This window comes from Zootoca vivipara, chromosome Z, assembly GCF_963506605.1.
Source record: "Zootoca vivipara chromosome Z, rZooViv1.1, whole genome shotgun sequence".
NCBI classification, from domain to species: Eukaryota; Metazoa; Chordata; class Lepidosauria; order Squamata; family Lacertidae; genus Zootoca; species Zootoca vivipara.
In genome coordinates this window covers 7931419-7958381 of record NC_083294.1, presented here as the reverse complement: position 1 = coordinate 7958381, position 26963 = coordinate 7931419, and the positions used below count along the sequence as shown (strand labels likewise).

General features: G+C 44.5%; 1 protein-coding gene across 1 annotated transcript in view; it reads left to right on the top strand.

The window, feature by feature from the left end:
* Positions 1–26963, top strand: part of CACNA1B (calcium voltage-gated channel subunit alpha1 B) — a 317851-nt gene that overhangs the window by 229875 nt on the left and 61013 nt on the right. The window contains exons 21-28 of the mRNA XM_060270557.1: positions 2132–2959; positions 8777–8994; positions 10633–10762; positions 11821–11950; positions 12451–12510; positions 13941–14047; positions 25241–25337; positions 26324–26484. Of these exons, the coding sequence (XP_060126540.1) occupies positions 2132–2959; positions 8777–8994; positions 10633–10762; positions 11821–11950; positions 12451–12510; positions 13941–14047; positions 25241–25337; positions 26324–26484 (1731 nt within the window). The remainder of the gene's footprint in view (positions 1–2131; positions 2960–8776; positions 8995–10632; positions 10763–11820; positions 11951–12450; positions 12511–13940; positions 14048–25240; positions 25338–26323; positions 26485–26963) is intronic.

The following is a 26963-nucleotide window of genomic DNA, read 5'->3' as shown; positions in this document are numbered from 1 at the left end:
TTGTCAACATCATTCTTAAATTGTGGTGCCCAGAATTGGACACAGTATTCCAGGTGACATCTGGCCAAGGCAGAATAGAGTGGTACTATTACTTCCCTTGATCTGGACAATATACTTTTGTTGATGCAGCCTAGAATAGCATTAGCTTTTTTTGCTGCTGCATCACCCTGTTGACTCATGTTAAACTTTTGGTCCACCAAGACCCCTAGATCCTTTTCACATTACTGCTAGTAAGCCAGGTGTCCCCCATCCTATATTTCTGAATCTCGTTCTTCCTGCCTAAATGCAGAAGCCTGCATTTGTCCCTATTGAAATTCATTTTGTTAGCTTGTGCCCAGTTCTCCAATCTGTTAAGGTAATTTGAATTCTGATTCTGTCTTCTGTGGCATTAGCTACTGCTCCCAGTTTGGTATCATCTGCAAATTTGATAAGCATTCCCTCAATTCCTTCATCCAAGTCATTTATAAAGATGTTAAACAACAACAGGCCCAGGACAGAACCCTGCAACACCCCACTTGTCACTTTTTTCCAGGATGACGAGGAACCATTAATGAGTACTCTTTGGGTTCAGTCAATCAACCAGCTACAAATCCACCTAACAGTTACCTCATTCAACCCACATTTTACCAGCTCCCTCTCAAGAATATAATGGGGGACTTTGTCAAAAGCCTTACTGAAATCAAGATACACTATGCCCACAGCATTTGTCTGATCCACCAGGTTTATAATTCCATCAAAAAAAGAAATGAGATTGGTCTGGCATGACTTATTTTTGAGAAACCCATGCTGGGTCTTAGTAATCACAGCATCCTTTTCTAAATGCTCACAGACCGACTGCTGAAATATCTGTTCTAGGATCTTCCCTGGTATCAATGTTAAGCTTACCTGAATCTTCCTTTTTTTTCCTTTTGAAGATGGGGTCAACATTTGCCTGCCTCCAGTCTGTAGGGACCTCACCTGTTCTCCAAGAATTCTCACAGTTCATAGACGAAGGCTCCGAAATTACATCCGCAAGCTCCTTTAATACCCTTGGATGCAGCTCATCAGGCTCTGGAGATTTGAATTCATTTAAAGTAGCTAGGTGTTCTCTCACCACCTCTTTTCCTATATTGAGCTGCAGCTCCCTCCTTACATTAGTTACTTTGTTATCTCCAAGCTGGGCATCACTTTCCTTTTGGGTGAAGACAGAGGCAAAGTAGGTGTTTAGTAATTCCACCTTCTCTCTGTCACCCAATAGCATTTCTCTGTCTTCTCCACACAGAGGACCTACTACTTGCTTGTTTTTCCTCTTACTTTGGACATAGTCAAAGAAACCATTTTATTAGTATTTTCAAACTCTCTTGCAAGCCTGAGCTCATTCCAAGCTTTAGCCAGTCTGACTTTTCCCCTGCAACTGTTGGCTACTCCTCCTTTGTGATTTCCCCTTTCTTCCATTTCTTATACATGCCCCTCTTAACTCTCAGCTCATCGGTAAGCTCCTTATGCAGCCACACTGGTTTCCTTAGATGCCTGCCACTTTTCTTTCTTGTAGATGTAGCCTGCAATAAAAGTCTAGTAGCCTCAGAAAGTAATCTGACCATGGCACTTCTTTTATTCCATTGGATAAATAGATACCCCCAATGTCCACAGAGGTAAACAGAGGTAAATCCATGGCTATGAGAAGGGCCAGATTTATGCAGGGACAGCGCCATGGAGGCCATGTATTCCACAAAGTCCCAAGCAGTTCCTTGTAAGGTTGCATTGGCATGGATGTTAAAATCACCTAGGACCACCAGACTAGTAGGAAGCCAGACCAGGGTTGGGCAGGGCAGTGGCTCCACTGTCTGTACTGCATCTTCAGCCAGAATGGTTGACTGAATGACTTGTGCAAGATCAGGAGCAAACAGTAGCAAAGAAGACATCTACAGTTTTCTGGAAGATTCTACCCTTTCTTATGTATTCTACCAGCCATCTTGTCATTACCCCCATGTTCATTTTTCCTTCACCTTGTAGTCCCAGATCTTGCCATTGTAGTGCTTTGGATAAGATGGTAACCAGCTTCCCCCCCCCCCTGCTTCCCTTCCTTCTTCTCCATCTTCCCCTTCCCACAATTGCTCCTTTCTTTCTGCCTCTCTCTCTCTCTCTCCTATAGCAAGCAGCAGAATGCCTCCAAGTCCAAATCCGTGTGGGAGCAGAGAACCAGCCAGATCCGAATGCACAACTTCCGGACGAGCTGCGAAGCCCTGTACAATGAGCTGGACCCAGAAGACAGAGTTCGCTATGCTACCAACCTTCACATCCACCCAGATATGAAAACTCACTTGGACCGTCCCCTGGTTGTTGAGCCGAGGAGTGACAGCCGCAATAACAACATCAACAAGCTGAGTCCTGTTGATGTGCAAGAGGTCGCGGAGGAAGTGAAGCCCCCACCAGCTGTGAGCACTGAGGGGCAGCGGAAGCATCACCGACATCGAGATAAGGACAAGGGGGGAGAACAGGAGAAGAGCAATGTGCCGAAGGATGAGAATGGGGAATCTGGCCCAAACCATAAAGAGGAGCGTCATCGAACACACAGGAGCCGCAGTAAAGAGGGTGAGAGGGGTGGGAAGGAAGGGAAAAGTGAGCGCAGTCGGGGCCAGGAAGGAGGTAGGCGGCATCATCGCCGTGGGTCAGTGGAGGAAGGAGCAGAGAGAGAGCACAGACGCCATCGGGGTCACCGGCACTCAGCTGAACGGCAAGCAAAAGAAGGCAATGGAACCATCAACGGAGCCAAGACGGAGCGCCGTTCACGTCACCGGGGAGGGTCCAGGCCTGGGAACCGGGAAGGCGACCCTGGCTCAAAAGGAGAAGGTGGTGAAGAACCCCACAGACGGCACAAGATGCGGCACAAGGCTCTGTCCACATATGATTCAGTGGACAAGCCGAATGGGGAAAAGGAGGGAGAGGCAGCAGAGAAGGAGCTGAGGAATCACCAGCCAAGGTGAGTCAGGTTCTGCCCCAATGAGGTGCTTGGTCTGTGCAGGACGAAGGTCATCTCAAGGGCTGGGTCCATTCTTGGGGCTCAGGAAACATGCCGAGTCTCACAGTTCAGTGTGGTGTACTGGTTAGAGTGTCGGACTAGGACCTGAGAAAGTGTTGAAGTGTTCAGGGAGGCAGGAGAGGATATATTGTTCAATAATATCCTTCCCAACTTGTGTTAGCAAGTTCTATAATTTAGCAGAGTAACATTCCCCTTTTAAATTTACACAGCGGATAACTTGTTGCAAGCCTCTAAAATAAGTTTCCTGGTAATTCCCTTTATTCCCTCCTAAAAAGAATAGACACGACACAGTCTTGTATAAAAAGTATAAAATAGTTCACTCACACATTCTGTTCACAGATGGATCCCAGAAGGCAGACTGAGGTTACAAAATATATACACTTGGAATCTATCCCATATGGAGATAGTTCATTTGTCCTCTCTTGGCTGGCCAAGAGAGCATCTCAGGCTAAGGAGATGTTGGTTCTTCAAGGAATGGAGTCAGAGAGAGAGATGGCTGCCTGCCCTGTGCTATTTTGTTACCTGCACAGGTAAGGTCACGCCCACCTCTAGTCACATGTAGAGGAAGTATGTCCCAGCCCAGGAGGAAACTGGAAGTTTATCTACTGGCTGGACAAACATCCCTCTCTAGGAATGTTGTATTTGACTGCTCTGTGTTTCACGTCCCACAGAAAGTACGTTTCAAATCCCCACTTGGTCATGAAGCTCACTGGGTGACCTTAGGCCTGCCACCTGCTTTCAGCCTACCTGACCTCACAAGGTGAGGATAAAATGAGGAGAGGGGAGAAAACTGTCTATGCCACCTTGAGCTCCTTAAAGAAAATGTGGGATGTTAAACAAACAAACAAACAAACAAACAAACAAAATATTCTCTTTGCAAACTCTTGCAAGCAGGATGGAGGCAAGAGTGTAAACAGGGTAGCAATTCCCAGTCCCAAAGATGTAGACATTGGAAATAATTGATTTGACTAACTTAGGTCTCTTAACTTCAGTGGGCCTGCTTTGAATAGAACATACTGGATTGGCTCCAATGATGGCAGGTTGGCTCTGTGGCCAAAAGGAAGTAACCATTAGAGGCTAACTATTAGAGAGGTAAATAAGTCTGTTTGCTACATTTCTTGTTTCCTTTCCTACATTATCTTTATACATCCAAACTAGCAGACTAAACAATAACCTTTGTAATCCTTCATATACAGGTGAAACTCAGAAGATTAGAATATCGTCAGAAAGTGCATTTATTTCAGTAATGCAACTTAAAAGGTGAAACCAATATATGAGATAGAAGCAAGACATGCAAAGCAAAATACAGTGGTATCTCGACATCCGAATGCCTCGACTTCTGAAGGTTTCGACTTACAAAGTCGGCAAACCTGGAAGTCTTTTTGCTGCGTGCACATTCTGCGCCTGCGCAGAAGCGCAAAATCACGCTTCACGCATGTGCAAAATGGATGCTTTGACAACCGAAGGTTTCAACTTATGAAGAGCGTCGTGGAACGTATCACCTTCGTAAGTCGAGCTACCACTGTATGTCAAGCCTTTATTTGTTGTAATCGTAATTATTTGTCGTTAGGCAGGTCAATTATAAATGGAATGCAATTAATGAAATGTCATAGTGATGTATATTTTTGCTTATTTTTGTATTTTTGTAACTATTTGTTTGATTACTGTGGAATTTCCAAAAGAAAGCATTTGTCAAAATTAAAAGGAAAATAAAAAATAATAAGTTGCATTACTGAAATCAATGCACTTTTTGACGATATTCTAATTTTCAGAGTTTCACCAGTAATTGCAACCAACCGATAAGGCTAAAAGTCAAAACCTTTTTTTTACCTGAGAGCCAGTGGGAGATGGTCAATTTGGGGACAATGAGGCTGTACCCCACCACACTTGGTCTGCCCTCAGCCAATCCCCACGACTGCCTTCATACCTACAACCAATCAGTGGGAGGCTCTACAGTTCTTCAGCTTTGACTCTTACTCTTGGTCTCCCTGCCAGACCCAGCCACCACCAATTGTAGGCAATTGTTTTTCCCCCAGAGGTGGGGCTACCCTCCATCCACTACCACAGTTCAAGCACACACTTCAGCCAGACCAATGCTTTGAGGAGAGAAGAGGTAAGAACTGATGGACAGGGGCAAGTCTCAGGGCAAAGAGAAAGAGAGAGACAGAGGAATGGAGGTCATGTTTGGGCCACTGGGAAGAGGTTTTCCAGCCCTGCACATTCATTCATTCATTCATTCATTCATTCATTCATTCATTCATTGCATTTCCATCCCACTTGTTTGTCTCCAAGGATATAAAGGTGGTGTACATGGTTCAAATCCCCACTCAGCCATGAAGATGACTGGGTGTGATCTTCTGCCAGACACTACCTCTAAGGCTAACCTACCTCACAGGGTTGTTGTAGAGGTTTACTGAGGAGGGGGGAGAGCTATGTTAAACTCTTTGGAGAAAACAGGTGGGATATAAATGCAATAAATGAATAAAGTGGCTCCAAACAGAGGCTTAGTGATCGCTGCAGATCCCATCTCCTCGCACACACTTCTGATTTCTCCAGCATTTATGACAACTTGGGAGAATTGCTTCATGGCCAAGGTGCCAGCTCAGCTTTGGAGGAAAAGCTTAGCTCTGGAGGAAAGGGAGAACGCATGCAGGGACTGCAATGTAATGATACTGCCGCAAGGTACAAACTCTGATTAGGAATAAATGGCTCCCCCAGGGTTGCTGTTAGCTGCTTGCATAGGGACAAGCAGGGCTAGTATAGATTTTGGCTGCTGGAGTCTCCTTGCGGGGTCTTGTTTTTAAAGATTTTTGGATTTTTGGAACAGTTCCTGAGCTATAATAATACACTTGAGAGCAATTTACATGCCACAGCCAATTAATCAGCAGGACTTGAGAAAGCCTTTTCTGCACTTTGCCAGACGATGACTGTGTGGTTGCCCTGATGTCCCTGGGGCCAGTTTTGGCACCCCTTCGCTTGGCATTCTGGGGCTGTGAACTTAGACTTCCTTAGCAAAAGTCTATTCCTAGTGAATATGTTCTATGTCTCTGGATCAGCAATGCCTGGTTCATTTGAGCAATAGCGCACTGCTCCACCAAGCTCAGTTTGCCCTCAGCCAGCCCCCACTTGCCTGCTTTCTTACTTACAGCCAATCTAGTGAGTGGTGCTGCCCGTCATCTCCTTCCTCCTTTGACTCAGATTTGCTCTGGAAGAACTCAACAGTGAAGAGGAGATGGGGAAAACCAGAATTAGTTGACTTCTCCTGTCATTAGGTCTGGTGCCACCTACTGTTGCCCTCCCCGGCTCCCACCCTACCAGTCCCAGTGGGCACAAGGCCAGTATTGGCTTTCTGGGGTTTCTGATGGTTTCTGAACCATCAGCAACCCAATTTTCCGCACTAGAGGAAGGGGTAATAGCTGCAGTTGTCAACTTAGCAAAACCTTATAAAAACAGCAGCACCACAAAAACTCTTAAATGGCAAAATGCAATCTCCACTGCAAAGGAACAACCCCCTTCACTGCTGTGGCTTTACCTTTATGATGTCAAATGAATGACAGGTAGACAAAGCAGCCCCCAAATCTGCTAGGCAGGCAAACTCAGGCTAATCTGCTTTGGAATCTGAGTAGGGCAAATTCCTCCTCCATCCTTATCTGCTGCCCTTACATGCAGATGAGGATGCTACCCCCATTACCTGAAGCCAGACTTGGCTGTCAGTCCAATAGGATTCTATCTGGAGATTGTGTGCAGGTGTGGAGGGTTCCATCATGCCAAGAGATGGGGAACATCAACCCTCTGGGCCTCTGTGTCTGGACCTGGTGACCCAGGTCCAGGTCACATGTCCTTCCTAGCCACACCCCTCACTCATTCTACTCCATACCCTCGTTGGGTGTTTCCCCCCCTGGCTGGAATATGTCCATTCTCAGAGTTCAAGAATGACTCTTGTTTGCCTGGATGGAGGGTAGACAAGAGGTGTCTGAGTGTGTTGTAGAAACCACCTACTTTTGTCTATGACCCTGATGGTTGTCCAGAAAGAAATATAGCCCCCAGGATGAAAAACGTTCTCTGCCCCTCATTTTGCCCTTCACTTTGGGAAGGGGAAAGAAATGTTTCGGGCCAATCCAGCTCATGCCTGGAAACAAAGTAGGAAACAGCAAAGCAGATTGAATAAGCTCATGACAGCCAGCCTCTGTCAGTAATCTCGCAGCTCTGTTCTCCATACTATTTGAAGCTTTCCCAAAGGCATGTAAATGCATAACGTGAATCAAGCCTGGGAATCTTGCACGACAACAAACTCTGCTTAACGTGACTTGAGAAATCAGAAGTCTGCCATGATTGATTCACAGTTCACATATAGTGAGAAAGGGGTATGGTGGCTCTCAAGCTGGGTTCTTCAATCAAATCACATCTTCTCAGGAGCCTGTTACACCTAAAGCAGCCACAGAAAGACTCTTCAGTTGCAAGATTTAATTTTTCTTTCATTCTGTGTTTTTCAGAGCACATGAGTTCTGGTACCCATCACCATGATTCAATGTTTATTACATTTTAGACCACCTCTTCCCTCCAAAAGAGCTCAAGCTTTTGTTCATGGTTCTCCCCCTCCTCATTTAATACCCACAAGAACTGGCTCAAGGTCATCCAAGGAGCTTTGTGACTGAGCGGGAATTCGAACTGTGGCCTTCCAGGTCCTAGTCAAACACTAATCACACAGGATTACCATCATTATATTCACACTGGACCTGGATCATCATTGTCATATATTTGTATGCCGCCTTTCCATAGTTAAACCATATTCAAGGTGGCTTACAACATGGACAGATTTACACAATTATAAATAAAATAAAATAAATCCACAAGCAGTCATAAGCAATAAATAAAAACAGCTGAAGTAAGTACACAACAAAAATAAGCAATCCCCTCATAGGTTATAATAAAGGTAAAGGTAAAGGGACCCCTGACCATTAGGTCCAGTCGTGACCAACTCTGGGGTTGCGCGCTCATCTCGCATTATTGGCCGAGGGAGCCGGCGTATAGCTTCCAGGTCATGTGGCCAGCATGACAAAGCCGCTTCTGGCAAACCAGAGCAGCGCATGGAAACGCCGTTTACCTTCCCGCTGTAGCGGTTCCTATTTATCTACTTGCATTTTTACGTGCTTTCGAACTGCTAGGTTGGCAGGAGCTGGGAGCGAGCAACGGGAGCTCACCCCGTCACAGGGATTCGAACCGCCGACCTTCTGATCAGCAAGTCCTAGGCTCAGTGGTTTAACCCACAGCGCCACCTGAGTCCCTTATAGGTTATAATAAGATCTCACAATTAAGATACAATAATCAATACTGCTAACAGCAAAGCTAAGTATCTCCATAATTAAATCTTGACTCAACCCCCCCCCCAAAAAAAATATACCCCAAGAGCCTCTTGGCATCCTGAGCAGCAAGTCCTGCAGGAATGTACAGCCAGGTACAAAATAGGGTGGGGAGGGACACAGATCCAGATGCAAAATGGCAGCTTGGGGGGGGGGATGCCAGTTACCTCCTAACTCCCTGGGTAGTAGAATTACAACTCCACATGTAGTTCAAGGTAGGATTTTTATAAGCTTTTTTGTTGATGCAAAGAAGTATAAGGAGTTTTCTGACCTCCTGCAAATCATCCGGGAAGTCAACAGGTAGATCCTGGCCTGAAGAAGCTATGGAAGGGCTCCAGCCCCAAAGACCTGACTCAGGGTGATGTTTTTGTTGTTGTCTCTGTACTTGTAATCTCAGGGAAGGTCAGTGTGACACAGAGGCCAGTGGGAGTGTGACTGTTGCCCCTCTGCACACCTTGCCCAGCACTTGTCTGCAGAGGGTGCTCGAACAGCCAGAAGATGCTGACAATCAGAAGAATGTCACCCGCATGGGTCAGCCATCTCTAGACAAATCTGCAACTGTGAACATTCCTGTCACTGTCACGGCACCTCCTGGGGAAGCCGCCATCATACCAAGTGAGTTACTCCTACAGACCATTAGTCCATCTCTGTTGTTCATGCTTTGGTGACCTCCCATCTGGACTATTGTAATGTGCTGTATCTGGGGCTTCCCCTGAAGATGATCCAGATGCTGCAGCTAGTGCAGAATGCAGCAGCTGGTCTGGTCAGTGGGGTAGCCGGATGGGTGGTGTGTCACTGTTTCTGAAAGTGTTTCACTGGCTGCCACTGAGCTAATGGGTCCAGTTCAAGGTATTAGCATTCAAAGTTCAGAATGGCCTGGGACCCAAGTACCTAAAACTCTGTAATCAGCAGGCAAGGCTTTGGTGGTCCTGCCACCAGCGGCGTTGTGTCCTTTGCAGGACGAGGGGCTAGGCGCAGAGGGTAATTTTTTTTGGGGGGGGGTTAAAAACATTCCTGTTTATTGAGGCATTTGATGGCTGAAATATACTTTTTCTGCCAACTGTAAGACCTCTGGTTGGAGAATGTTTGTGTGTGTGTGTGTGTGTGTGTGTGTGTGTGTGTGTGTGTGTAATATCTGTGTTTTTCACCCTGGGCTCCTTCAGAGAGAAGGGCAGAATATAAAATGAAATTAATGTTCAGCTCACTTTTATCTACTCAAACTGCCAGTGGTTTTCCAAGATCTCTGACATTGGTCTTTTCCTCCATTGCATCGGCCATTGACTGATGGAGTTGTAGTTCAGCAACATCTGGAGTCCTAAATGTTCCCCACATCCCTGTTACTATAGATGCTCTACTACTGAACTATGTTCTACATAGTTCTTTATGAGATGGGTTGGGACTGTTCTGGGGGCAGAGGGACACCACTCAGGTTCTGAACCAGCTGTCTCCAATGAAACCGTCACCACCTGCAGATTGTCAGTATTTTGTAGGAGGGATTTCTCTACAACCAATTAACTGGCTAAAATCAGGCCATTAACTAGCCACATCATTAAGACATCCTTCCCCAGCTTGGTGTGTTCCAGGTGTTGATGGATTCCTACTTTCCTCAGCCCCAGCCAGCATGGCCAATGGTCAGAAGTGACAGCAGATGTAGTACAGCCAGATCTGGAAGCCACTGGTTCCTCACCAGCTGGAAGGGCCCTAGGTTGGGAAAGGCTGCTTTACTGTCATGTTCTAGTCCAGTGTAAGATCCCTTAGAGAAACCAGAGGTAAGTTCTGGTCAAGAGTTGCCAGACCATGTACAGCTCCAAGTGAGCAACTTGCTCCCACAAAGCTTGGGAGCAGACTGAGGCCTTTTAAGTCTATGTTTCCAGACTACCTCTTTTGGCCCCAGTCCTTATGAGGAGAACTTCAGAAGGACCAACCCTCTGGCATGAAGATGGCCACTTCTCCTTTGTTCCACAGCCTCTCTCTTGATGTGCTCCATATGCCACCAGACTGGTTATGTGTGTGGTTCCTCAAGGTTCCATGTCTGTGAGAGTCATGGCTCTGTCTGGACCTGCAGGTTCTGGTGGTCTGATATGTTCCTCTTGTGGATCCTGTCCAAGAGCTTCAGGCACAGTGGTCTCCCTTTCTTTAGCTCCCCATCTGATGTCATGCAGCTTCTGACTTGGAGTCCAGATTGCTGCTAGTTTCAGTAATTAGGAAGCCCCCATTTTGATGCCTTGTTGCCAATTTGTTTGTCAACTGCAGTGAACAACATTGAATTTGAAACTAAAACAGAAGAGAAGAAAGACATGGATGTGGATGATGACTTTACAGAAAAGAGACCAAAACCTATCCTGCCATATAGCTCCATGTTCATCTTAAGTCCTACAAACCCGTAAGTCCTCACAGCTGCTTTTCTGCATTGTATGTCTAAACTGTTTTTGAAGGGTTGTAGTCAATGTTAGTCCTATTCAAAGTAGACCCATTGAAAGTAATACATGGGATGAACTTAGAGCTATTGAGTTCAGTGGATCTACTCTGTGTAAAACACAGGGCTCATCCAGACTTCCTTCTGTGCTGCGTTTCTAGACACAGGACTGGGCTCTAAAGCTCTGTGTCCAAGCAGGTTGGTTTTCTTTTTTAACTTGCCGCTTTCCTTGGGAAAACCCACATTTTACAAATGGCAACCAGGTTTTCAGCGGATTGCCATTTGCTCCAATTCAGTGGCAAAACCTGCATTTTCCCAGGGAAAACACAGGAGTGAAAAAGGGTTTGGACACAGAGCTTTAAAGAACAAACCAGTGCTTGGAAAATGCAGCACAAGATAAAGTCTGGATGAGCCCTTAGTTGTATACAGCCCAATAAGCCAGTGACAGATTTATGGTCATTGTGGCGTTGTACCCAGCCATTTGGTGAGGGTCCTCTATTTTTTTAACCAAATAAAGTGGACTATGTCAAAAGAAGGGATTGCCTCTCTTGGGCTGCCACCCCTTTTGACTCTGACCTTTGACTCCTTGGATATCTACTATATATTTTGTATAGACACTCATTATGCATTAGGACAATCTATGTTTGGATACCATTCTGAATCAAGATGGCAGACTGAACTATTGAAAACTGCACAGATTTCCACCGATTAATTTCAAAACTGCACATTTTTTTTGGTTCCTTGAAATTCCTGAGCGATGGCCAAGCACAAACCTGCTTATATAGAGAGATGAATATTTAGGTCCCATCCTATTCTTTTGACTCTGATTTGTTTTAATTGATTTTAGCACTGTGATTCTATTTAAAACAATAATTGTAGCCTACACGGGGACTTTATGTTGAAGGGCAGGTAAGAAATCAAATAAGTAAATGAAAATGAAAATAAATATAGCTGTCACATGTGGCAAAACCAGTTCTTTGTTGCGCTCTTAAAATAAGTATGCATAAATGGTCTGGCCCTTACAGAATCCGGCGCCTGTGCCATTACATTGTGAACATGCGTTACTTTGAAATGGTCATCCTCATTGTCATAGCCCTCAGCAGTATTGCCTTGGCAGCGGAAGACCCCGTCCAAGCTGAGTCACCAAGGAATGAGGTAAGGAATAGCATCTTATGAAATTTCCGCAAGGTTGCTGCTAAACTTACCATTCCGAGGTTTTGCGAGTAGGTGGGGTGGATGTTTATAGGAAACAACCCTCCAATCTCCCACATATTTTCTACATACTTTCACAGGCACCAGGCACCTGCAACTCCCATCAGCCATGGCTATTGGCCATGTTGCTGAAGGTTTATGGGAATTATAGTTCAGCAATATCTGCAGCACCAAAGTTTTCCCATCTCTGGTGTAGGGACATCCTCCAGTCTGGCTCAGCACATGGGGCACACGTGCAGACAGCTCAGGAAATCTAGTTCTAGCCTAGGCAGATCCTGTCACTCTCTGTGTACTCTAGGAGGAAGTGGGGGAACCCTTTAAAGCCTTGAAGTAACCCATATGGAATCTTAGTAGTAAAACGTTCTACCTCTTGACATTTTCTCATCTAATTACATTTTCGCTGCCTCCTTTTTTTAACGTCAAACTTCCCATTCTGATTTTAGGCTCTCAAGTACCTGGATTACATATTTACGGGTGTCTTTACATTTGAGATGGTGATAAAGGTAAGAATATCTCTCCAGTACTCTTATGATCTGTCCACAGAGGAACAGGAAGCGAGCTGGGCCTTTGCGGGAGGGGAGCTGCATGGCTAACGTAGCAGTCAAGAAGATTGCTGGTTCTTTATTTAGACTACACTCATGCTCTTTTTGGAATGGCATGGCACCCCTTTTTGTGCTCCTCACTATAAGCCATCACCAGAGGTCATTTCCAGCAAAATTTCACTGGGGGTTAAGCAGCTGTCAGTGCTTTTGGTGGTACTTTGGGGGTGCTCCTTTGCTGATGGAAGGGTCACTAGAGGGTAGATTTGGACTTCAAGGAGGTGAAACTGCTGCAGTGCTTGGATGCTCTCCATGTTACACTGGCCTTAGTTCAACTGCACTGGCTTCTGGCTCATTTCTGGGCCCAATGCAAGGTGCTGGTTCCTTACCTATACATCCCTAAATGGTTTGGGGTCAGAATATCTGAAAGACGGCTTCCTTTCATATGAAACTGCCCTTAAGTTATGATAATCTTCCCAGGAACCTAAGTCCGTGGGGCCAGGTGCAGCCCTCCAATTTTTTTCCATTTGATCCTCAGCCACACTTATCACTGGCCCTGCTATGCATGGTTCTGGAGTGGTTTTGCCTGGATGAATTGTGCCCTTGAACTGATGGTGCCTCTTGCTTGTCCTTACAGAGCCCAGAGAAGGGTGTGCGAGTTTGTGCAGAAACTAACCTGTTGCACAATGCTAAAATTATCACGTGTTGCTCTGCCCACTTTTGCTTCTGGCCCCACCCAGAAGGGAATGCCACCCTAGGCTGAGAAAAGTTCCCCACTCCTCATATATGCTAATACTCCTACCAGATTTGTATTGTTTGTAAGTAATAGCCTTTGTACAAAATAAATGGCCAGTGGTCACTGGACATGGACTTGATTGTCAGAGAGGGAGCAAAAGACTGAAATGCAATGTGGGATAAGGCAACAATGACTGCTAGCCATGATGGCCACGTTCTCCCATGTTCAGTGCGTCTGAATACCAGTTGCAGAGAATCACAGGTGGGCAGAGGGCTGTTGCTCTCATATCTTGCTTCTGAGCACCTAGTTGGTCACTGTAAGCAAATGATGCTGGATAAGATGGGCCATTGGCCTGATCCAGCTGCAGGGCTCTTTTTATGTTTTTATGAGAATGAGCATTCTACTCATTTTATTGCACATCTTGCTTGTGACTCTCTAGTCCAGGGATGGAGAACTTGTGGCCCTCTAGACTCCAATTCCCATCGGCCAACAGCCCACATGGTTAGTGGTCAAGGATTATGGAAGGTGTATTCCAGCAAGATCTGGAAAGCCATCCCCCATATCTGCCCGTGTCTTTTTTCTATCCATCTCTGTATGCCACACACAATCTGTTGTACTCTTGAATATCTCATGCTCTGCTTTGCTTTATTCTCTGAAGATGATTGACTTGGGCCTGATACTTCATCCTGGTGCCTATTTTCGTGACCTCTGGAACATCCTGGATTTTATTGTGGTCAGTGGGGCTCTGGTGGCTTTCGCCTTTTCGTAAGTAGTTTTCGCTTATGGACTTTGTGGGTTTACTGGATCAAGAAGCAGGGTGATACTGAACTGTCGATGGGTGTGGCAGCTTATTTTGGGGGGTGGTTAAGTCAAGCAATTCCCATTTGAGTTTGGTGACCCCACACATGTGCGGACTCTGATTACATCCAATTAAGTTTTACTCAGGGAAGTAAAACAGCTTTTTAGGTCCCTTAGCAAGCTACAGTTCCCAGAATTCTTTGGGGGAAGCCATGACTGTTTAAAGTGGTATGATACTGCTTTTAATGTGTAGTGCAGATGGGGCCTTAGTTATGCTCATTAATTTCAACGAACCTACTCTGAGTGGAACTATAGTCTCAATGTATTTATTTATTTTATTAGATTTCTTGCCCACCATAAATTTCCAGGGTGGGCTACAACAATATAATATACAATGATAAAAAGAGATGAACCCATTAAAATTATAAGACATATAAAGCCATTGCAAATGGAACAGAACACAAAATTCAGCTAAAGAGGTGGGTCCTACAAAGCAAAATGCTTTACCTGTCAAAGGGTGGGGTGGGTGGGTTAAAGAAGTGCAACTTAAGCATCCAGTGGAAGCTGTAGAGTGAAGATGCTAGGTGCACCTCTGTGGAGGGGGAGTTCCACGATTTAGGGACCTCCATTCCCTAAATCCATGCCCTGGACCTCCATTCCTTGCACTCTGAGGGTGATGGAACTACCAAGAAACTCCACTCTGCAGATCTTAGCACCTGAGGAGGTTATTAGGGATGGAGATGGTCTTTCAGATATATTTTTCCCCACCTTTGCACAGTTTTATGGGTTCACATAGGATGGGGAGCATTTTGTGTCCACTTCATGCATGGCCAAGAAGGGGACAGGAAGGACAGTCGATCTGCACAATATCTGCATATGTATATTTAAAGGCTGTTAGGTGGCACAGTTTACAGTCAGAGCAATTGCTATTACAGCATCGGATTGTCTTAAAACTTAAGACTTTCATAAACAAATGTACCTGAAAATATTATAAACATCAAATATGAAGTAGGCCACCGAAAACAGTGCCATATAGCCATGGAGGTGGGTGGGATGTGTGTTAAAACTATTCCATGCTGCCAGGGCCGTCTTTAGCATATGCACTGCCGGGGTGCAAAGATCCGCCCAGCACCCCCAAATTTAGTTTAGCCCCCAAATTAAGTTTAGCATTCATCGTAAAATGAAGGAAAAATGCAGCTTGTGGAATTCATAGTGTGTGAGTGCTCTGGGCAGGTTTTTGTGGAAATGGAAAACTAAAACCGCATGCTGAAATGCACGTGTAGTAGAGCCCCAAGGACTAAGTAGTTAGCCAAAGAAAATGCCAACAATTAGCAAAAATAAACATTATTATTTTTAACGATTTCTCTAAACGAATTAGAACTGTAAATGATGAAATTAAAATGCAATTTGCAATGTTTCACTCGGGGGTCAGCGGCACCTTTGACACGACTGATCTTATGTGGCTTGCATGCAGCTGGCAGGCAGGCGGCACGAGATCAGTTGTGTCAAAGGTACCGCTGGCCCTGCAGCCACATAGCAGCTCAATACAATATGCAAGATAATATTTCGTAAGAGTTAATTTCGTGTGCACAGCATTGTTGAGAATGACAAGCGCCATTGTTGACTCATCTGACAAGCACCGCCGTTGAGAATGACAAGAGCTGCTACTGGTGCAGCGCATCTTTGGTAAATGAGCACTCAAAGTCGAAAGTCCTTTAGTGAAACAGTACACCCTTGTGCAAATTAATTGAAACAAACAATGAATTTAGTAGTTTATTGTACAAAACTCACATATACATACGTTAGTAACAGGTATGACCTCCGCTATTTTTAAGCACCATTTGAACATGGTTTGGCATGGAGTCTACTAGTTTTGAACAGTCACTGTTGATTTTCGGATCCCTGTACCACACTTGAATCAGCGCCTGAATGAGCTTCTGCATAGTCTACAGCTACGGAGGCGACATTTGCATATAGCCCACAAATTCTCAATGGGATTTATGTCTGGGGAATTCCCTGGCCAATCAAGAACCTGTATTTGCTGCTCTGCCATGAATTTCTTCACCACTTTTGATGTGTGACAGGGGGCTACATCCTGCTGCAATATCCTAGTACCGTCAGGATACCTCTTTTCCAGCTCTGGAATAACTATCTTTTGTAGAACCTCGATATATTGTGGCGAATGCATTATTCCTTCTATTGGCTGCAGGCTTCCGACACCATAATGATCAAGTGACTTTTCGTGTTTGTTTTGAGTACAGGTTTACAAGTAAGATAGAAAACGTGCTTTGTTTCAATTAATTTGCACAAGGGTGTAGGTATACATTTCGGTAATACCTAGGTATATATGTATTTTGCTTTTTTAGCTTGATCAAAATTATTTATTATTTCATAACAGGTAGATAGTTAAGAGCTTAGGTGGCTTCAGCGGCTGGCATCAGGCACCCCCCAGAACTCAGCACCCGGGTGCCCTGCACCGCTTGCATCCACGGGTAAAGACGGCCCTGCATGCTACCCTTACAAACTGGGAGTGTTGTGATATAAGTTTGGGTCCTTCCTGGTGTCCTTTTTATTGTGCATTCAGGATGATAGGGGACATTTGATTGGGGTCCCACTTTCAATACTCTTTGTGCCCACAAAGGTTGTTTCCAAACAGTGCATAAATCCTACCAAAACTGTTAATATCAGAAATGTTCCCAGGGGTCAGGTGGGTCATTATCCTGCTTCCATCATGCAATAGGGCAAGAGTGTCCCTCCAGATGTCAGTAATGCGGTGATGTTGGGTTAGCACTGGGTTAGCACTGGCAAGGCAGATTCTGTTCCTTGATCACTCTCAACCTACGCTGCTCAGCAAGGCACTTCCATTGCTCTGCATAGTCAAAACCAGGAAACCCCAAAATTGTTGAGCTTTTCGGAAGTCCCCCCCCCCCGGACATCAATTCTGCCTTTGATGGGAGGGGAGGAGGTTCGAAGGTTCAAAAGAACCTTTTAATTTTTATGTTTTGAAATGGTTAAAGTTATAATGTATAATTTTATGTAAAACTAATTAAAAAATTATTATTATTATTATTTTAAAAATCGCCTTTCAAATCCCGGTAATGTCCAGACATATGGCAGCCCTAGCATACAGGCACTACTACTGAATAGCTGCTTGTAACTCTACAGGGGAAGAATGTGGATCCCTTCTAATTCCCTCCCCCTCAAAAAAATGAATAAATCAAATTTAAAGGGGCCCAACACACACACAAAACAAGACAAGACCCTGGAGCTGTTCACCTGCAATTCGGCGGGTTTCTTACCCAAGCATATGTCTCTCCTGCCTGCTATTTTCATATCAGATGCCCACAAAGCACTAGTGAAGAAGGTATTAATTCTTTGAGCTCCCTGACTCAAAATGTTGCCCTTGTGTGGGGGCAGGGGAGAATGTGGCTATCCTTCTGAATTTCAACTCCTGTTAGCCTCATCCAGCATGGGTTGGGATTTATGTATACCTGTATTTATTTATTAAAATATTTATATCCCACTTTTATTCCAAGGAATCCAAGGTGCCCTGCATGTTTCCCCCTCTCCCTATTTTATTCTCACACTAACCCTGCAAGGTAGATTTCATTGAGAGATTAGCCTGGCCTGAGGTGAGCTTCATGTGCGAAGGGGGATTTGAACCTTGGTTTCCCAAGTCTTAGTCTGACACTCAGATTACTTCACCATACTGGCTCTGAATGATGATGCGAGCTGTGATCAGACATGTTGGGTGCTGCAGTCTTAGTGTGACATGCTCTCGATGTATATATACCTTCCTCTCTTCTCCTCCCACAATGCTGAGAGGAGGGCTTCAGAAGCTTCCAGTTTTAGTTAACCACAGTGTCTCGTTTCCATCAAACCAGAGATCATGGTTCATACTAACCATGGTTCATTTAAACAAGCCAGCTTCTTGGCCCATGGTTTGTGATATGAAACAAACCACTCTTAGTGTTAAACCTCCGTTTGGACAAAATAGAATGCTGTGGTTCAATAAAATAAAAAGGAAAGATTCCAAAGTTGTCCACTCTGCCATGCAGGAGAAAGAGAGGGGAAGGTACGTGGCAGCTTGTAAATTTTATTATTTACAGTAGGCCAAATAACGAATGTTTTGTTCTTGCAAAGTGTTACGCATTTCCTGCTTCCTAACTCATATCAAAATGAGCTGGAATGGCAGCTGAAGAAAAGTGGCATGTTAACCTGACTCAAGTGGAGGATGCTACATCAGGCCAAAAGCCAACCTCAGTCTGCTTTCTTATTTACAAGTGGTCGAGGGGGTGGTAGTGCTTGTGAGTTTCTTCTTCCTCCCCCTTAGTCTCACTGTTGCCTTTGTCAGAATCAAGAGCAGCCGAGGAGGCTCTCCTCTGTCTTTCCCCATCCCACTCCATTCTGTGTTTGTGTCTTAATAGATGAATGGCAGATACTTGCTGTTCAAGTGCACTGCATCCTGTTTCCTTCAGTCTGGGCCACAAGAAAACACTTTTGTGGTGTTTGTGATTATACTGCTACTAGTAATATTGTAGCAATATACTCCTGTCTAGTAATATGCTTTTGGCGCTGTAGAGATTTCAGAGTAAAGATTTTCCAAATGCTGATCAATACTTCATGCGCAATGGTGAAAATAGAGGAGAATGTTATCTTGACATTCTGTTGACAGCATCAAATTGAGCAACCTTACCATACAAACCAATGCCTTTTTTGCTAGGAAGAAAGCCCAATGATGTTCAGTGGTGCTTACCATTAAATCTGCAGATGTTGGGGACCCATTCAGGATGGGAACCTCACCATGGAGGGTTTGGGCCTTCGTCTCCTGCTGTGTTCCTGATCTGTATTGGGATGGGGGAGGGCATGCCTGTTATTTACATTGGGTTAAGGTTCCCAATGTAATTGGGTTCCCAATGTAATTGGAGCTGAGGCTCCAATACTTTGGCCACCTCATGAGAAGAGAAGACTCCCTGGAAAAGACCCTGATGTTGGGAAAGATGGAGGGCACTAGGAGAAGGGGATGACAGAGGACGAGATGGTTGGACAGTGTTCTCGAAGCTACGAACATGAGTCTGACCAAACTGCGGGAGGCAGTGCAAGACAGGAGTGCCTGGCGTGCTCTGGTCCATGGGGTCACGAAGAGTCTGACACGACTAAACAACAACAAGGTTCCCATTGGAGCGAATAGATTTTATATCCCAGAAATACAAAGAGGCATAGAGCCCCCAATAGGGATTGGGACCCCAACACAGAGGGGACTTTTGTCCTTCCTGCTACCATTTACCGGGTGCCTGATCCATATCAGGCTCTTATGATATGAGGCAGTTTCCATTTTGAAAGCTGCTCCTGCAATAGCTTAACTGCAAACATGACATAATGTCTAGGTTGGTCCCAAGACTCCAGGTCTGCCTGTTTGCATTTATAATTGTATTATGGAAAGGAAATTATTTCTCCATTTTCAAGTGTCTGTATCCCAGTAAACATCCTTTCTTCTCTGATGGCTTTGACACACAGGTCCCACTTACCAAATGCAATGCAATTCATGGAAACTGTTCCTTAGGCGAGTGCTCACATAACAAATTCCTGATTTCAGTTGCTTCCTATGGGAACTTAATCTGGTCCAGAATTTGTCCAATCTCTCCACCCTGCCTCTCCATGGTTTCTTCCAGAAATGGCTGCAGCCAACCAGCAAAAGATAGACAAAGGAAAAACTGATTTGTCCCATCTCTCCTGCTCTCTAATTTTCCCCATCTTGCTTTCTCCCTCCCTCCCTGCATGGTTTTGCCCAAAAATGGCTACCACTGACCAGGAAAGCGCAAAAAGTAAGGAAATGGGCAAATCCCAGCTGTTCAGATTCCTGAATCTATGGAGTTTTGGGCATAATTATCTACCTTCATATAAGTGCATTGCAAGCAGGCAGCTAGTGGAACCTGTGTGTATGTGCGAAGGTGGGTGGGGCTGATTTCCTAACTAGGGGTGGAAGAGGTATTCAGGGCAGTTCACATTTCAAGATGAGCCTACCTAATTCAGACTTCTCATATGAATCAAAACACAGCCACTCTTCAAAATGCGCACTTCTCTGAATTTAGTATTTGAAAATGCTCATGTCAGGGTAAAGTTTGCATAGCAATGTATTAGTGGAAAATGGATGATAATAGGGTGCACATGGGGAACCCTTGACCTGCTGTATGTTGCTGAACTACACCCTCCCATTATCCCTGGCCATTGGTTGTGCTTGCTAGGGCTGATGAGAATTGTAGTCCTGCAACATCTGGAGGGCTGAAGGTTCTGCACCCTTGTAATAGGGGCAACTGCTTGTAGAAATGTGCATATTTTGCAAAGCCACTTGTGGAAAGGTATCATTCAAAAGAAACGTATACTAAAATGGTGGTGAATTTTCATGAGGACTTAAAAAAGAAAAGCGAACTTATGCGGAACTAAAATTATGATTAGAAAAATAAGAAACTTGACAGAAATTGATGTTAACAGTGAAAACCAAAACTCCCTCACTCTCAATATAGTTTATCCTTTGCCTGCTGTTCCGTGGCTTGAACCAGAAGTGATGAGCTGAAATGGATGGATGAGGAAATGAGAAAGGCTAACATAAAACCTACACTCAGTGCATAGAATTGTTATTGCTGACATTTTGTTTAACCCAACCTTTCTCAAAGGTGCTCAAGGTAGTGTATGTGGTTGGGGATATCTCCCCTTTAACTGCAAAGCAACCTTGTGAGGTAAGTTAGGCTGTGAAAAAATGAATGGCTCAAAATCACCTGATAAATTTCACAGCCTGAAGAGACATTTGCATCTGGGGCTCCACAGCCTGAGTCCAACCTGGGGCCTGTCAGTTCTCATTGGACACAAACTCCCATCCACCCCAGTCAGTATGGCCCATGGTCAGAGTGGATGGGTGGTCAAGGAGTAATGGGAGCTGGATGATCTGGAAGGCCACTCTGACTGAAGAGGACTTTCCATCCATGCCACTAAACTGAAAATATGTCTTTGGCTAGCTATGCAAGCACATAGTTGTTTCACTTTCCTGTTTGCTTTGTGAAAATGGAGAGGGTGGAGGTCTGATTTCCTTGGTGTTACCTTCTGTGTCATTGCTTTGGAGTTGTTGCATAGATGTGTGTTTCTTCCCCACCACTGACACTCTGCTCTTTCTTTCTCTTCTTCTCGCTGGGATCTTCTCTGTAGGAGTTTCATGGGGTAATGCATTACTGTTGTCCCTTCCCAGCTTGTTGATTGCCTGCACATTCACACAGCCACACCTTCCCGGCAATCTGTGTCATGCTGATTCCATCACTGCCTTTCATTTTTCTCAGTATCTGGTGACATTGCCTTTCCTCGGCTAATGGGCTCATAGTTTGCCCATGTTAGCTTTCAGCTGGGTTTATGATATTGCAGCCATGCCCTCTGTGCTGCCCCGGAGCTTAGCTTTTTCTGGGAGCATCCCACTTCAATGACTTTAAAATCAAGCCTGGAATTGCAGCAGGACCAAAATTGGATTGTTAATTGGGCCTGGACATTATGCCAATTGTATTATGCAAATGCTTCACTTGCCACAATGGCTCCCAGGATCTTTCCCAGTGCCAGCTTTAACCGACAAACCAACCGAAAGAGCTGGCTTTAACCTTTGGAGTCATAAAAAGTTACCTGAAAGATGACCCCCCCCCCAAAAAAGCCCTATTTAGAGGCTGTGATCCAAGAGTCTCTGCTAAGTGAAGTGAGGTACATGGTCACCAAGCCTAGAGCTTTTCAGATAATGGCTCCTTTGCTGCTGTTATTAACAGTACTGCTATTTAATTTGTACACCACTTAATGTCAAAATAGGCTTCTAAACAGTTCAAAGGTAGACTCAAGCATTAAAATACAAACATTCACAAAACATACAATAGAGCAATCTCATTAACGCAATATGGAAGTCAAAAGAAGAGACTCGGGTGAAGACTCAGGTATATCCTCCCCAGAGAGCCTCACCTCCCACCTGATTTGTGCAGTTTTAGCATAAGGTAGAGACCTTCCTGTTCACCAAGGTTTTTTAACTATGATTTTAATGTGGGTCATTTTATCTTGCCTCCCTCCATTGAAACAAAAAGGTTTTGTATATGAGGTTTTGTATAGGTATTATAAGTTGCTACAGATACGTCTGTTTTCTATTTAACTCCTGGGTATGGATATCCCTAGACAAGGTGTGGGGGACCTTTGGCCCTCCAGATGTTGCTCAACTATGACACCCATCAGCCCCAGTAATGGCCAGGGATGGTGGGAGTTGGGGTTCAGGATCATCTGGAGAACCAGAGATGTGCCACACCTGCCCTGGATGGAATTGCCTCCTTTTAAGAGGCCAAACCAGCTGGTCTCCTCTGCCTGCCTGGAGAATGGATTGACTGTATGTCATCAAAAAATGACAACAAGCAAACTTTAATAAAAATAATTATATATATATATAAAACAAGCAAACTGGCTTTTTGTCAGTTAAGAAATTCACTCTAGCCACAGTAAGACTTAGCTGCAGCTGAAGCCTACCTTCAGATTGGAGATTCTGGTGGGAGAGATTCTATTCAGTTTGCATTTAAACCCCAAACTACCTAATTCACAATTTACAGAACAATACACAAAGTGAAACAGCCAGCCTTCAAAATTAGAACTTTGCATAACTTTGCAGTGCAGTTCTCCAGCTAGGTAATGTGTACAAACTTGCACATAACAGGGTAAAGTGTTCATATGATGTGCAAAAATGCACTATCTCAGGAGAAACTACTTTGTAAAAACATGCATATTAGGAAGAATTTCATACAGAAGTGTATATATTTAGATAAATGCTCACTAAAATACTGGTGAATTTGCTGACCGACTTAAAAAAAATTGCATACATGTTGAAATGTGGAGAACTGACCTAGATTGGAAAAATGTGAAACTGAGAGAAACCAAACTTGACAGAGCCTCCCATTCTTACCTCCACTGCTTCTTAACATAGAGCCCTTCTGAATGGCTTCATTTATTTTCCCCAAGCAGATTGACCTGTCTCACTACTTTAATATAGGAGTGGGTGACCTTTTCCTTCCCATCCCAGATGCTGATATGGAGGCAAAGAACACTTTTGCCTTAAAAATGAACAACTTTGCACATGTGAGAAGAAAGACATGCCACCAACCTCTGTTGGCTATAACTCCACCATTACCACCACCACCACCACCTCTCAAAACCCACACATGTGCATGAACAGTTCAGAGGCTACCACCGCTTATCACTACAGGCATGTAATATGTGTGCATATATTACATGGCTTGGCATGGTTTGAGTGGCATGCCGTCTTAAGAGGTAACTAGGGAGGGCCTATGAAATGGAAAAGCAAGCAAACCAATGGAGTCTTTCAGACTGAGGGATATGTGCTCCTCTTTGGTTTACCATCATGATCTTCTTTCTCTCTCTCTTTGCCTAGAGCAGGGATAAGACACTTATGAGCCTTCAAGTGTTGTTGGACCAACTCTTGCTAGTCTATAGGTCAATAGGAATAATGGAGTCCCAGAACATCTAGGTGGCCACAGGTTCCCTAGTCTAGAGAGGCATTTCCTTGTGATGTATCCTTCAGGGTAGCTGTACGTCACCAAAAGGTTTCCCCTGTGAGGGAAAATATATATATATATATAGCAGTGGGTGAGGAACCTCCAGCCTGTGAGCTGGATTTGGCCTGCAAGGCTGTTTTCCAGAGACCATGCCCATCTGTCCTACACCTGACATGTAGAAACGTGGCTGGATTGGGTGCTTACAATGCCTATCCCTGCAGAAAGCAAGAATGAACCCCTGATGCATCAGATGATACACATGGAGTTCAGTCCTGCTTGGTCACAACCTCCTCACAATCTCTCCTCATTGGCAGGTAGGCATCTCATTATGATGCTAGTTGGCTGATAGGTGGGTGGTCCTTGCCCACCTACCCAAGTTGTCCCATGGGGTGGGGGAGATGAAGATCTGGCACACTGGGCCAAAAAGATTCCCCATCCCAATTGAAAGGGAAAGGTTATATCTGATTCCACCGCCACCCTCCTTCCATTAAGAATCGTAGGCAGTGGTGCAGATGGGTAATTTTAGACTCCATGGTCCTACACCTCCACCACTCTACAAATGGTAAAACATGTAACTTAACAATGCAAACTATTGAGTTTGTGCACCCTCCTGCTCATTCTGCTGATGGTGGCCATGGGCATCTCCCCTGAAGTCCTGCTCTGATGGTGACATGGACAACAATCCTGCTGACTCCTTCCCTTCAAAAATAGATTTTCCTCCTCCCCTACATTTTGTGAAAGGGTCTTCATCAAATGCCTGGGCATGGTTGACAAACATAGGCTGTTACACATTTTAAGAGCCTGGAGTGTGAGAGGGTGGGCATAAATAGGGGCATTTTAAATCTATATGAAACAGCAAACATCTCAATATAAGAGGTATGCTTCTTAAATTAAAGTGAATCAATTCATTGGATTAATTTTAATAAAATAAAATTTAATCTCAAATTATTTTAGGTACTTATTGCCTAAGTACTTGTCAATCATCCCAGTGCCTTTGCATTCATTGGCTGAAAGATTAGGAGGTGGGAGCAACTGGGTGGAATGTCTAGTTGCATGTATTTCCTTGGAGTTTCTGTATAGTAGGGACTTTCTGTGGTGGGGGTAATGAAAAAAGCTGAAAATTCAAATATAAGACTGGAATATTATGGGGGCAGTTGGGGCAGAAGTCCCCAGCAGGAGCTCCCATAACCATATCCTCATATGTTGTGCCCTCTGCTTCTTTTTCAACCTTGCAGAAAAGATGATTTACCTGCATTTTGCTATGTTGTTATGCCACACCAAAGGAGACTGAGCCAAGTTCAGGGGGGAGGGAAGGGTTTAGCCTGCAATCTAACCCCACTTGCCTGCAGGTAAGTCCCATTGGATTCAACTGGACTTATGCCTGAGTAGACACAGGATTGCACTGTTGGACTGCAAACCCCACTTACACACAATTAAGCCCCATTGAATACAGTAGGACTCACTTCTGAGTGGACCTGGTTAGGTTTGTAGCAGTGTCCAGCCTGAGGTGAGGATTTTCCAGGCTTTTGCCTGAATCTTACAAGAATCAAAGGTCTTCATTTCTCTCTTGTGTGCTCTTGCCTTGCAGAGGGAACAAAGGCAAAGATATAAACACCATCAAGTCCCTGAGAGTTTTGAGAGTCCTTCGGCCTCTGAAGACCATCAAACGTTTGCCAAAGCTGAAGGTAGGATGTGATCCTCAACCCATCTGCCCTGGCGGATGAGGTAGTGCATAATCTCATTTCTGAGTATGCATGTGGGGGTGGGGGGGTGGGATTTGATTTGGTTCACATTTCAAGGCAAACTGACCTTATTTGCCATTTTCCAAAACAATACAAGGACCGAAACACACTCTTCAAAATTGTTCAAATTTTGCGGTGCAGTTCTTCAGCTAAATCATGCAGACAAAAAATAGGCGAAATAATGTGGACAAAATATTAGTGGAAGGTATGCATGAAAATACACATATTAGTAAAGGAACATACAAAAGCGAACATGTTACGGGAAAATGTAAATATCGGGCAAACTGGTATACAAAAATGTGCCTACTGAGGAAAAAAAACCACACTAAAATGCTGGTGAATTTTCATGAAGACTTTTTTTTTGAAAGCTGATGAGGAGCTACTCTTAAGATAGGTAACATGAGAATTGAAGAGAAATGAAAACTGATAGATTTGCCTATCTCTGTTCTTCATATCCATCCATGATTACCTTGGCCTCTCCTGTTGCTGCTGCTCCCTCTCTCTCTACTGATTTGTTATCCTTGCCCCCTGCTGCCAGACCCTTCTTCCACTTTCCCCCTTGCTATTCTTTATCCCTGGACCTGCCTCTGTAATCACCTGTGCCATGTATCTTCATATCCACTGAATCCCACTTCACAGACAGAAGGCGCTTTTCCCATTGCAGAGGGCTAGCCAGGACCCAAGCCAATGTGGCTTTATAAGAATACTCTACCGACTTCTCTGCCAACTTTTAAACACCTGCTGAAAACTTTTCTATTCCACCAGGTCGATGCAGGCAATTAAGAATACATCTTTCCAAAATGGCTAATTGCTGTCCGTTTTTAATTATTTTTATTGTATGGTTTTATGTTTTTATTGCTGTAAATTGCTTTGATTTATACTTTATCATGGATTCTGTTTCTGAATCCCCCCCCCCCTCTTATATGCAGGCAGTCTTTGACTGCGTGGTGAATTCTCTGAAGAATGTCCTCAACATCCTCATTGTCTACATGCTCTTCATGTTCATCTTTGCAGTCATAGCGGTGCAGCTTTTCAAAGGGCGATTCTTCTACTGCACGGACGAGTCCAAGGAGCTGGAAAAAGACTGCAGGTGCCCAGATCAAACAGATAAATATGTTTTGATGCACAGTATGAACTGATTGATAAGACCTGAGCTAAGCTGGGGCTGGACGGATGGGGCATCTCCTTTGCTGTGTCCTTCCTTGTGACTGGTGTGTGAGAAGCTCAGGGACCTGATCACTAGAAGGTGGTCAAGTGCTTTTTCATAGAATCTTTTAATTGTAGAGTTGGAAGGTTCCTAAGGGTAATCTAGTCCTGTTACAAGTTCTAGTGTTTCTCCCTTGCAATGCAGAAATTTAGAGCTTGAGAGGAGCTCCAGTGTGAAGGGTTGGGATGGTTGGGCTCCTGCTTAGGTCCTGTACCCTAAGCAAGAGCAGTGAACTCAGGAAGCATAGGTAGCTTGTACTGTCAGACCACTGGATCTATCTAGCTCAGTTTCTCTACACTGACTGGCAGAAACTTTCCAGGATTTATTTGGGGCAGAGATGCCAGGACTTGAACTTGGGATCA